The sequence below is a fragment of the Sorghum bicolor genome, chromosome 1, assembly GCF_000003195.3.
Source record: "Sorghum bicolor cultivar BTx623 chromosome 1, Sorghum_bicolor_NCBIv3, whole genome shotgun sequence".
In the NCBI taxonomy this organism is placed as follows: Eukaryota; Viridiplantae; Streptophyta; class Magnoliopsida; order Poales; family Poaceae; genus Sorghum; species Sorghum bicolor.
Window position 1 is genome coordinate 78,601,888 of NC_012870.2, and position 13,242 is coordinate 78,615,129.

The 13,242-nt window shown below is 42.7% G+C and overlaps 3 protein-coding genes across 3 annotated transcripts; all 3 read left to right on the forward strand.

Annotated features, from left to right (window-relative positions):
- Positions 467-5,465, forward strand: LOC8061440 (dolichyl-diphosphooligosaccharide--protein glycosyltransferase subunit 1A). Its single transcript, XM_002465890.2, has 10 exons — positions 467-724; positions 831-875; positions 1,610-2,238; positions 2,344-2,491; positions 2,574-2,750; positions 3,000-3,068; positions 3,148-3,237; positions 3,486-3,644; positions 4,297-4,521; positions 5,032-5,465. The coding sequence occupies exons 1-10, from the start codon at positions 608-610 to the stop codon at positions 5,221-5,223; spliced, it is 1,851 nt and encodes a 616-aa protein (XP_002465935.1). The 5' UTR covers positions 467-607; the 3' UTR covers positions 5,224-5,465.
- On the forward strand, positions 8,305-9,514 carry LOC8085694 (RING-H2 finger protein ATL8). The gene has a single exon (XM_002465891.2). The coding sequence runs from the start codon at positions 8,671-8,673 to the stop codon at positions 9,235-9,237; it is 567 nt and encodes a 188-aa protein (XP_002465936.1). The 5' UTR covers positions 8,305-8,670; the 3' UTR covers positions 9,238-9,514.
- LOC8085695 (protein BOBBER 1) lies at positions 10,537-13,058 on the forward strand. Its single transcript, XM_002465892.2, has 7 exons — positions 10,537-10,579; positions 11,092-11,259; positions 11,868-12,040; positions 12,171-12,219; positions 12,374-12,540; positions 12,619-12,702; positions 12,813-13,058. Exons 1-7 carry the CDS (start codon positions 10,537-10,539, stop codon positions 12,849-12,851), a joined length of 723 nt encoding a protein of 240 aa, XP_002465937.2. The 3' UTR covers positions 12,852-13,058.

The following is a 13,242-nucleotide window of genomic DNA, read 5'->3' on the forward strand; positions in this document are numbered from 1 at the left end:
AATACTAACTCAAAATTGTTTCCATACCTTATTATCTAAAATTTATTTATATAAAGTGTGTGTGATATATAAATTAGGTGGGTAGATATAAACTACTTTTGTTATCATGGACTGGGTTTACAAAACCCATAGGTTTACGGGTTTGGATACTACATTCCCAGATCCATGCCCATAAACCCACTGGGTCTAGCTTTTTACCCATTAACAAACCCGTGGGTAGAGAAATTGACCCAAATCCATGCCCTAATAGAGTAAAAACTCATAGGGTTTCGGATACCCGTTGCCATCTTTAGTTTGGATAGAATTCTTATCTCAATATAAAGTTTCATTTTATAGTCTCATATAATTCATAGATAGCTGGTAATTATGCAAAAAGATAAAATTTATTTCCATAACAATAGCCAAACTTTGTAAACGACTCAAGACTGCAGGAACTGGGTCGAGTTCGCACCAAAACCCCCGAAACGACTGACCCGTCCGGCCGCAGCGTCTCCTCACCGCAGGCAGGCGCACACGCCCGAAGACACCCGAGGGTTTAAAGCCAACTCCTCTTCACATCTCGCCGCGACCGCGAAGCCAGCTCCCCGACGCGATCTGCCGCGGGAAGATGGCGACTCCGCCGCCGCCCCTCCGCCGCGCCGCTGCGCTTCTCCTCGTCGTCCTCGCCGGCGTCCTCGCCTCCACCGCGCGCGCCGATCTCGTCATCTCCAAGGCAGATCGGAGGGTCAGTACAGTCCTCGCTGCCCAGATCTCGGCGCCCAGCTCCCACCTCTCTCCCGCCTCAGCGCTCTCGGATCTAACGTGTCCGTTTTCCCCCTCTCTCCTCGCAGGTTGATCTGACCTCGCATATCGTCCGCATCCTCGCTTCCCTTAAGGTTTGCTGCTTGGTTCTGTCTCTCTCGTGTTTTTATGAATCGTTCATGCCTGTCCAACTTCGCATCTCTTAGTAGTCTGAAATGTCACTGTTGCCTCTCAGCTTGATTAGAACGCTGCCATGTGTCCATGAAGCTAGCAGTTTCATTTTCATATGTGAATTATCTATACTAAATTCATCGCTAAAGGTCAGCAGTGTCAATTTGCTGCCCCCAAAATTTAAATATGCCTAATTATCTGTCCCGTGAAAATTTTCAGCTTTGTTTGAACCAATTTAGTGGATGATACTTGTTGAACTCAGTTTTTTTGCGTCTAACATATTACATAATAATGAAGCGGGTTGGCCTGTTTCACTATACCAGCATTGCACTATCAGTCCTGAAATCCAGTTGCAATTTCTGACTGCTGTTCTATTCACCACTGCCTAAATTACTACTGTCAGAATTTCAATATACCCAATTATCTGCCCTACGAAACAGCCATATGCTTTCTAAACCAGTTTCTAGTGATGCTTGTTGAGTTCTGTTTTATGTATAGGCATCTATATTTCCATATTTTAGTCATGTTTATGCTTTTCAGTGAATGTGTCAGCCCTGAAATCCTTAACATTCTTTGGAACTTTTCTGTTTTTGTTATAGAATAACATCTCTCTTGAAAGTTCTCATGTCTAGGACTCTAGGTGGAACATAGCCTTGCTTTGTTGCTCTAAAAGTTGCATGGTTCCCCCTTTGTTTAGGTTGAAAATGTTGGACCGGACCCTGTCTCTCAAGTTTTACTGTCTTTTCCCAATATCCAAGCCAAGAACTTGGCAGCTATTAGAGCATTCGGCAGTGAAGGAAAAGTGAAGGGTCAAAGTACTATTCTGCCAATTGAAGTTGTTCAACCTTCTGGAGCTCCACCGGACCTGACGTTCTTTTCAGCATTGTTGCCCAAACCTTTGGAGAAGGGAAAGACTCTGTACTTGGATGTCTTGACTGTGTTCACACACTCTCTTCAACCATTCCCAGAAGAAATCACTCAAGCTGAAGCACAACTTGTTGTCTATCAGGATAGTGCTCATTACTTGTCACCTTACCCTGTTAAGGCACAGACACTTGCTATCAGATTGCCTGGCGGGAGGGTTGAATCATACACAAGGCATCCAAATGCAAAACTTGTGGATTCAGAACTGAAATATGGACCATTTCATGATCTTCCCCCGTTTTCCTACTTACCTGTGATTGTTCATTTTGAGAACAACAATCCTTTTGCAGTCGCAAAGGAAGTTATAAGGGAGATTGAAATATCCCACTGGGGGAATGTACAGATTACAGAACACTACAACATTGCCCATGGTGGTGCCAGACTCAAGGGTGAATTTTCCAGGTTATTCTCCTTTCTGAGTTTCGATTGCAATTTTTAAGTAGCTAAACTTGTAACTGGAGAGATAAGTTATGTTCAGAAGTAACTAATTATCTGCCTCCTTTGCAGGATCGATTATCAATCTAGACCTTACGTAAGGGGTGTTTCATCTTTTAGGCATCTTATTGCAAAACTGCCTCCAAGGGCACACTCTATTTATTACAGAGATGAGATTGGTAATATTTCAACATCACATGTGTGGAGTGATTCTATGAAGGTAATCTTGTTAGCTATCTCACTCATCAAGCTTTCAACACCGGTTTCAAAATAGTTTCAAAGATCAAGCTTTCTTATTTCAGACCCAACTGGAAATTGAACCAAGGTTTCCATTGTTTGGTGGGTGGCAAACAACCTTCACTGTTGGTTATGGTTTACCACTTGAAGACTTTGTTTTCTATTCTGATGGAAAGAGATTTCTCAATATCACATTTGGTTCTCCATTGGAGGAAGTTCTCATTGAAAAGCTTGTTGTAAAGGTACATGTGAATGTGCATCAAACAAATAAATTATATTTCATTAGTTTAAGCCTACATGGCATAATTTGCAGATTATGTGGCCATTGTGTGTTTGGTATTCATTATAAACTGCCATCTTTATTTCTGTTGTGATCATAGGAATGTGGATAGCAAGAATAATGACAGGGTATTATGTACTATTAATTTTTCATATTCCATGCCTTTGCATTAGTTGTCTTTGCCCCTTGTATAAGTATCTTTGTTGAACAGGTTGTTCTACCTGAAGGATCAAAGGATATCGAAGTTTCAGCTCCCTTTCCAACACAGCAGCGGCAAGAGGTTATTTCTCACTGTATGGTGTAGTGAGCTAAATAGTTATCCTATTTATTGTTTCTAAAAGCAGTGATTTTTGGTGCAGGTTAAGTATTCACACCTTGACATTGTTGGAAGGCCAGTTGTTGTCTTGGAGAAACCTGATGTTATTCCAGAGCATAATTTATATTTCCAGGTTTGTCACCAGATTCATTTTCGGGTATTTGTTTGGATTAACGGTTCCATGAAAAAGGGTAATTTGTGCTTCAACTGTTGGTCAGACCAAATAATCAGTTGATGAAGTATTGGTTCCCAACACAAATAACAGCACTAAAGTTGCAGTATGAATGCTTACTTGAGCTACTTCTAGTGAGTTAAATTGTTTGTTTATAGATACATATAAACTTGAGCAAACTTATTTGATGAATCATTTGCAATATGCAGGTTTACTACAAATTCAGCAACATATCCTTGCTCACAGAGCCGTTGATGCTGATTACTGGTTTCTTCCTCCTGTTTGTGGCCTGTATTGTTTACATGCGTACTGATATGTCAATATCCAAGAGCTCTCCTTCCTACTTGGCCAAGCTGCAATGGGATGAGGTACGCGATTACTTGAATACACACATCATGAGTCAATAGGCTTGCTGAAAACTGTTTTACAAGGCTGCAAATATTTCCCATTATATTTTTCTTATATGATGTGCCGCATTAACTGTGGGGCCCTGGGCATATAATACTGAATAATATACTGATGATGAGTTTCTGCACCTAATTACCAAGGGTTTTAAGTAGATATTTATTGGCAGGAGTAGATCTGCGGATGTAATATATAACATGAACTGGCGAATCATTTTTCCTTTGTTGCTTTTATATGTCAATTGGGACTAAAATTACTTATGGAAGGATATTCTAACTAGGAAAACCTTGGATGTCCTCAAATAATAATTCTGTCTATTCTGCTTACACTAACGTCTTTTGAGTGCTGCATTGGAGCTCATGATGCAGAGTTTTGGTTAAAAACTAACAAGAGAATTTGCATAAGTGAGGACTTAAGTTAACCATTGCAACTCATTGTAAATATGAATTAATTTTAGAGTACATGCCTTGCTAAGGAAGTCATGTTTGGCCTGAGTTTTGGAAAACAAATCTTGAATTGCTGCAGTGCAAGCTTCTAGTTTTGATATTGTGGCAACTGCCTGTTATTTTCTGCAGTGCTAATATTTTGCTGGCTATTTTACTCTTTATGGTATAGGTGCAAGCCACTGTTCAGAAAATCCAGGGTATCTTTGAGCAATGCTTAGCAGTTCATGATAAACTGGAGGCCTCGTTGCGTGATTTGTCTAGGACAGGAGACATTCAGTCTTGCAAGGCAGCTCGTAAAGCTGCTGACGCACAGTTTAAGGAGCTATCAAAAGATCTGAAGCCGCTGTTGATGACTCTACAGTCATCTCCCCAGTCTTATCAGATATGGCCAAAGGTTAGTTATTATTATTATTATCCAATAACTATCTCATGCCAGGCATACGAGAAAGCAAGTTGAGAAACTTGTTCTAAGGTCGGTCTTAGTGGGGGTTTCACCAGGATGTCATGCACATTTATTAGAGCGTCATGTCAGCAAAACTGCATTTTTTGCATGAAACGAAGAGGAGAGAGAAGGAAGTAGTTTCACCATGGTGAAACTCCATGGGCGTTGTTTTCCACGCGGTGAAACGGGATAAAATCCCCACTGAGGGCCAGATTGTTTCACCATCTTGCATGTGATCCGATCATTTTTCAGCAATTAAATGCTTTGCTTAGCCTTGGAAACAACAAAGTAAAATGCTTCATTGCTAGGGTTATTTCATAGATGGTTTCATTTCAATCTTGATGACGTGTTGGTATGTGAAACCGTGCAGTGACACTGTCCATTGAGACTGGCCAACTTCCTTTTCTGCATTTACTAATTGCAAATCTTCCATTTTGGTTACTGTGCTTTGGGGTGATGCAGGTAGAGGACTTGATTGCAAAGGAGAGAGAGATGCAGGAGAAGCTCATGACAAGGCATTCCACTGTTGTCGACAGCTTTGAGAAGAAGTTGCGTGGGCAAGATGTAGAGAACAGGATTGCTTTGCAGCAGCAGAAAGTTGCCGCACTGAGGCAGGAGGTTGAATCTCTTTTAGAGTACATTAGTGAGATTTGAGCAAATGAGTGGTGCTGTGGCGTGATACATCTTTAGCGATTAGACTGTCTTTGCTGGGTTTATGGTTTACCCCAATATTGAAATCTACTACAGAGAGATTGTGTCGGTAACCATCTAGTTTCCCAGTTGAGGACTGGAAGTTGCAATGACCATGTAACATGATAATCACTGTAATCCTTCTGAGCTGACTCAATTTTGCATTTGATAAAAATATCACAGAGAACGTCATCATTTGAACTGAATGTGTGAATCCTTTGTTGGAAAAGTTTTAGCTGGGAATTGCTTTGGATACCCTGTTTAGTGGCGCATTTGCACATGTAACTATCTGCTAAGATAGTGAGTAATACTTGTCTGTGAAGCCCAGCAAGGTTTGATGCTAAAGAGGTGCTCGCTTCACATGTTTGAGACTGGACAGGGCTGGCCTTTTGGCAGGATCACACTGGTTGCACTCACGATTCTTTGGGACCACATGTAAAGAGCAACGATAGGCGGTTTGTTGGTTCTCTTTTCGTGACATACAACGAAACCCTGTGGTGTGGGATCTTGATTTGGTGAAGAGAATAATATTTGCTTTCTTTCACTTTTTTTTAGACCTGCCCTTTGCTTTACCAAGTGCATGGTACTAGGTTTTAATTTGAATCCTCCACTTGGATTAGTCGAAAAAAAAAAATCTATGATTGAGTTACTGTACTGTCTTTTGGTTTATATAGGAATCGTGGCGTCCTTTGTATCTTTGGTTCGCATGAATCACTTTCAGGGAAAAAGAACTTCTCTTGAGTTTGATTTCTGTGTTTTTTTTTCCTACAGTTCATAAAAACGCATAATTCCTGCAGAGTTCATATGTTTTTTTTTATTTCTTTGGTTTGATTTGCATATGCGTTCATGTCCAATTCATGCGTTTTTGTCAATCCTATCTCCCACGGGACATGATCCTATGGATTTACCGCTGCACCAGCATCTGTACCTTGCGTAGCATAATCATTCGTCCCATGAAAAAGCTATCAGGAAAGTTCGCAAAAGATTGATTAGCCAAGTGTAGTGCCTGTCCATCAGTGATCAAGTCCAGAAGACGATCACTGTTAGCCGAGAAAAAAGCAGTGCAGGTTACGGGATGCTCCCAACTTCTTTACGTACGCCCACGGCCCACATGATTACACGACAATGTTAGCCGCCTAACCCTGATGAAGACCCACCCTATCGACTTGGCTCATCCTCTCTGGGGCCTGCTCTCACTCTCTCACACTGTCCGGCGGCGGAGATGTGACGTGCAAGCCAACGACTGCCTTTGAGTTCTCCTAGAAACGTGCAAGCCAACGACTGCCTTTGCCTCGGATCCAAACCCAGCAGTGTTTTCCGAGGCCATTTCTTCCCCTTCCCGAATCCGGACTTCCGGTCTTCTCCTCCCAATGCAACGAGTTTATACATGCTTCCTGCCACGCCTGTTCCGATTCTAGTACTGCGTACGACGACGATGCGATGATGGGAGGCATCGTGTTCCGTTGATTGATTGATGGGCACAACAACTGCCGGGCCACCACTACCGCTCACGGGCACGGGAAAGACGCCAAGTGCGAGACCTACGGACAGGGCAGACGCCGCACGCGAGGCGAACAAAGGAGCGCAGCATGATTGCAATTTGCAAACCCCACGTCCGTTTATCCATCGAGCCTTTAGGCCACCACCTCCTCGTCGAGCGCTAGATATAAAAAAAAATATGATAATAATAATAAAATAAAAAACAGTAAATACGGTTTTTATAAAGCAAATCATGGGTTTATGGTGTCATCGTGAGTTCAAGACAGGTGTGTTTGTGTAAGCAATAGTTACGTGATTAGATACATACATATAGACACGTCCAGCGTATCCGAAGTGGATGCCCTTGCTCCTTTAAGGACCGTCTCTGTTTTTTTTTACAGCGCTAACGACCTAGTAACATTTATTAGATTGAGAAAAGAAATCATTTTTATACATAGACTATGGTACAAGAGAATAAGTGAAAAAAGTCTAATAATTTTTCTTTCCATCAACTTACTATTTTTTTGAACTATCAAATTCCTTTTCTAGATTTTTTTCTTCCTACCACTCGATCCACTGCAATGTTATGTTATCTAAAGATATGCAAGAGTATCACCAATCACTACAGGTGGGGTGAAGGGGCGCTACCATCAAAAAATCGAACCGAAGAGAGATTTTTGGCCACCAGGAAAGAGAGAGAGAGACCAGGATGGAAGAGTTTGCAAGATCTTGAGATGGAGGAAAACTAGTTGAAATAAAATGAAGGAAACAATTGATCCGCTGATTTGTGGGTCTCACGTATAAGAGGTAAAGATGATATATGTTTTTTTTCAATCTGTTAGAGCAACCATCTCCTAAATCATAGATTATATTGTTTTCAACTCGTTATTATTATAGCAAGTTGCACTCGCGGACTTCCCTCACATGACTCTATTCGTGCGCACCGTGTACCTTCCGACACTAAAGTCATGTTTAGTTCAACCAAAAAACAAAAACTTTTCAAGATTCTTCATCACATCGAATCTTGCAGCATATGCATGAAACAATAAATATAGATTAAAATAAAAATTAATTGCACAATTTGCCTGTAAAATCGTGAGATGAATCTTTTAAGTCTAGTTACATTATGATTGGATAATATTTGTCAAATAAAAACAAAAATACTACAGTGTTAAATCTAAAACCTTTTTGGATCTAGGTCCTCTTTGAAAAGAGAAAAACAAATGAACTTTAGAAGTTAAGACACCGTTCCTACCAAGACCTTCTTCGAAATGGAGAAAAAAATAAACAAAATATTTTAGGAGATTGAATTTCTATAAGATCTTTTTTCCTATAAGAGTCTTTGGAACAAAGGATTGAAACTTACATATTTCTTTGAAAATTTGTTGGAAAATAAGCATGAGGTCTGACCTCTTGTTTTGTTTTGCTTTTTTATCTTACTTATCTTAGGATATAACTTTTCTATAGAATTCTAATTGCATGGGCATTTCAATCTTGTTTTTTCCTATTTCTATATTAAAGAGAGCGTGAACTTTCTCCCCCACGCACCGGCACGAGCGACACGGCGGACTTCCCGAGACGCGCGCTCGCTGTCGCGCGGGGTCCTCGGCCCCAGGCGTGGCGTGGGCGCGGTCATGGGCCACGGCCTTGGCCCTCGTTGCCGTGGCGTGGCGCGGCAAGGGCAGGTTCCGCGGTGGGGGACGCCGGACGCGTGACGCCTGCTCGCTTTGCCTTGCCTTGGCGCCATGTCACGAGGACACGAGCACTCGAACAGGTCCCAACTGCCAACGGCCCATCTCCGAGCCGAGAAGCCGGCCGGCCAGATCACCAGAGACTAGCCTCCTCTCCTCCTCTCCCATCCATTTAACCACCAGTCCACCACTGCGGCGCTGCCACTCCAGCCTGCCCCCGTCCGCCCTGATCCGTCCAACAATGGCGTCGCCAGCGCGGCGGCTCCTGCAGACCAACTCCGCGCAGTACCCGACGCTCCCCGCGGCCGAGGCGCCGAGCCCGCTGGCCGTCGACTCCGACGTGGTCGTCATCCTCGCGGCACTCCTCTGCGCGCTCATCTGCGTCGTGGGTCTCGCCGCCGTCGCGCGGTGCGCGCGCTCCCGCGCCGGGGCGCCCTCCGCCGCCCAGGCCGCCGCCAGGAGGGGGCTCAAGAAGAAGGCGCTCAGGGCGCTGCCGAGCCTCGCCTACGAGGACGCCGTGGCGGAGGCGAAGGTCCTGACGGAGTGCGCCATCTGCCTGTCGGAGTTCGCGCCCAGGGAGGAGGTCCGCGTGCTGCCGCAGTGCGGCCACGCCTTCCACGTCGCGTGCATCGACACCTGGCTCGCCGCCCACTCCTCCTGCCCCTCGTGCCGCCGCGTCCTCGTCGTCGGCGACGCCGCCGATAAGCGGCCGCCCCAGCCCAAGCGCTGCCGCAAGTGCGAGGCTGCTATGGACGAGGAGGCCTCCTCGTCGTCCGGTTCCGGCGGCGACACGGCTGTCGGTTCCTGACCGTTCTGACGAGTGCCACTGCCGCGCCGCCGTGGAGGAAGAGGAGGCCGGCAATCTTAGCTCCACTCGAATTCCATCCTCGTTAGGCGCCACCGGTTTGTAGTAATTGGGTTAGCAATCTTTAGCTCCAGTCGAATTCATTCTAAGGATTCGAGCGTTGATGTTGTAAAATGTACATATTCTTTCAGAAACATGTTTAGATATGGTGTGAATGGAAACTCAGAAACTACGTACATTCCATGGGAATTTTTCTTTGCAATGCAGTTTCTTAAATTCTTGCCGGCGGCATTTTGACTTTTTTTTTGTAATACAGTTCACTTGGAAATCACTATAGACTATTCAAATATGAAATGGACTGTTTAGTGGGGACCCAGTTTCTTAAAAAAGATATTCACTCCGTCCAAAAATTTACTATATATTCTATAGAGTTTCAGATAGATTATTATGAACTCAAATGATCATGGTACCAATTTGACTTCTCGTTGTGATGTGGGTAATTGACTCAGTTAACCTATGCATATAACTAAAATTAAGGAGTTTGGATTAGGCAAATAGAGGGAATGCGCGGTTCAGATGATATATGTGCACTTCATTGCCTTTTCCAAGGGCTCTCCAACGACAATTTTTTGGGAAATAAATTTGAGTTCTGACAAGTTTTTGGAACGGAGGGACTAAAATGTTCCATTGGTTTCTCCTAAGAAAGTAGGGGTTTTGTTTCTTTTATTTAAATCTTTTGGCTACTTGGTTGAAACCAAGCTGCAATGTGTAGCCGTTTCAGCTTGTTTCTATTTCAACAAAATAGTTGGGTATGGATGCTATTAAATCTTTTGGCTAGCTGGTTGAAACAAGTTGCAATGTACTCCGTAGGCGTTTCAGCGTGTTTCTATATCAAAATACGCGGGTATGGATCCTCTGGCAACTTATCTAGTTTCTGCCAAGAAACTGAAACTAGAAACCATGTCAAATGATGACTCCTTTTCATTTTTCATTTTCTTATCCTGGTGTGTTCAAGTGTCTATTGGATGGGCCAAACCTTTCTAATTCTGGATGGAATTTACTTAAATATAGACCAAATCTATGTCTAATATTAAAGAGCTAAAATTTTACCCTATTGATTTTCGTCCATCTTCCCTTAACTATCTGGATAGTGGAGAGTCTTACTTTTTTTTATTTGATCTAAATTATGACACATACTCATACGAGTTAGAAAAAAATCATGTCTTGCGATGACAGATATACAATACTCAATTCTAATATGTATTGGGTCGCATCCTCCAAATTCATATATGACTAAGACGCATGGCTCGTGCTTATACACGTTATAACGACTCACGTAATGATGGTATGGAGTCTAATTTCTATACGTATTAGATTTCGTTGCAACTTACAAACATATTTGCTAGTGGTAAAAAAAACCAAAAATACTTCATCCTCAACCACCTTAAAACGTTTTCATTTTAACACTAGGAGGTAGAATCACCCAAAAAGACGTTGCATAGATTTTCGTTCATTTTAGAGAGAATTTGAATTGGTGGCCAAATGAATTCAGCAAGTGATCCTTTTTTTATATGGAATAGAGCATGTGATTCTGTTTTAACAGAGAATCGTTTCTAGGGAGAGAGTGTCGAAACTATCGTTGCGTTTACTTTGGGGTGTCCTATAATTTTGTTCGCTCCTTGTTTTACTTCGGGCTCTATTTTTTGAAAAGGAAAACAATACCAAATGGGCCCTTATCATCACGATGAACTGGCGGCTGGGCTTGGGCCTCTTGTCTTATGGAAACGGAAATTTTACTATACGTCTTCTCCTTCTTGAGTTACACGCGTCCTGCCGTCCAGGCTCAGGAGTTGTGAGTGAGTTGTGACACGGCGTGGAGGAGGCCCTCGTGGCGGCGCTGGAGAGGGGCGGCGGCAGAGGCGCAAAGGGCTGCCAAGGAGGCGGCGGAGACGACGGAGAAGAAACTGGAGAGCTCGGTGGAGAAGAACAGCATGGAGGTGGCTAAGGAGGAAGGCAACGTGAGACGTGAGTGCTCTATTCCCTTTCTGCCCTGTTTTGAATCTGTTATTGCTACTGCGTTTTAGGGATTTTGGTGCTAAATGTGGTTCCAACTTCCAACTTCCATAAGCCTCATCTCGTATATTCTGAATCGGAGGATTAGGTTTGTGGAGTTAGGATAAGAATAGTTTTTGGTTAGCTAGATATATTGGGGCTGATGCTCTGATCAACGAATGCGGATTGATTTAGGTATCCTTACACCATTTGATATCTTCAAACTGCATTCCATTACTGGTATCTGCAGGCAACAAAATGCTTGAACCTATAACAGCCTTCTTAGGAACAAAAAGAACTTCATTTGCCCTTATTAGCTTCTAGCTGATCTTACAGTATCCATGATCCAATGTCGATTGCAGTCCGCAAAAGTTATTCCTCTGTTGTGGCATTCAGTTGAGACTTGGGTTTGTACCACGTTATAAGTGAAACTATATAAGTTGAAATAAATTGCTAACATGATTGCCTAATAATTGTTTTCTTTCATTGTTTCATCTATAAGACAATTTCTTCAGATGCGATTTGTACTTTTACATTTTACAGGATCTCCGAATAGAATATCTAATTTTCCTAATAATCAGAACCAAATGCTGGCAATGGTCTTAATTTGGAGGAGTACTCGTGGACTCAACAGTTGCCAGAGGTTAACATCACCATTCCTGTTCCTCAAGGAACAAAATCAAGATTTGTGGTCTTTGATATAAAGAAGAACCATCTGAAGGTTGGCCTGAAGGGACAGCCACCTATCGTTGATGTAAGTAGCTACAACAATAAAAAGTTTCATCTCATCTTATGGGATGACAATGTTTCTGGTGAACCAAATGTGTTGTTACAACAATACATTATGGGCTGTAACTTCCTATTGTTACTTTCTTTATTATCAGGGCGAGCTATATAAGGCAGTTAAGGTTGATGATTGCTTCTGGAGCATAGGTAAGTCCTTGGCTTTCAGCCTGTTTCACTGCACTACTTTATATGGCTGCAGCTGCTGAGCTGGGATGTCTGCATCGGAGCCTGTTTTTCTTCCATCTTAATCTTAAGCCCCTTACTGGCAGAAGTATGGTTTCCTAATGATAACATTTTATAGAGGATGGAAACACTCTGTCCATATTTCTTACAAAGCACAACCAAATGGAGTGGTGGAAATCTGTGATAAAGGGTGACCCTGAAGTTGATACCCAAAAGGTGGAACCCGAGAACAGCAAACTCTCTGATTTGGATCCTGAAACTAGACAAACTGTGGAGAAGATGATGGTAAGACACGCAGAATCTGATGCACATATTTGTTGCTGCTCCTTGGAAATAGCTAAAATCCTTTAATCTGGTTTGTAGTTTGACCAGCGCCAGAAGCATATGGGCCTTCCCACAAGTGATGAAATGCAAAAGCAAGAAATTCTTAAGAAGTTCAGGTCTCAGGTAAGTTGTGCCAAAAGCCAGCTTCATCTTTCAGTCGTGATATATGTATGTAGGTTTAGCTTCTCATCCTATTTCATGCATTTGATTCATTTCCTTCTCTTCTGTGGCAGCACCCGGAGATGGACTTCTCTACAGCGAAAATAGCTTGAGTATTTGTTCGCACAGTTGTTTCTACCCCAGTCTGCATTAGGTTGTCTTTGAGTGTGTTATTAGTATGATGAAACATAATTTCGATCAGTTCTCTTGTAATGAGCCAGAAATATTATTTCGAACTGATGCTGATGCCTATGCTGATTTGTTGCGAGAGGAAGACACTGTTCATTCACTGAAAAGTACTGCTGAAACAATGCTGATTTTGTTTGTTGGCTCAAATATTGGCTGTCTGTTCTGCCTATTTGGCCTAACAGCCCATACGTCATGCTGTAAAATCCCCAATTGCCATTCACTTCCCAAGAAGCTCGGTTCATCCCATAAACTACGCAGATTGAGAAATTGGATTTTTCAGATTCGTCAAAACCCTTCACCAACACTGAATTCGTT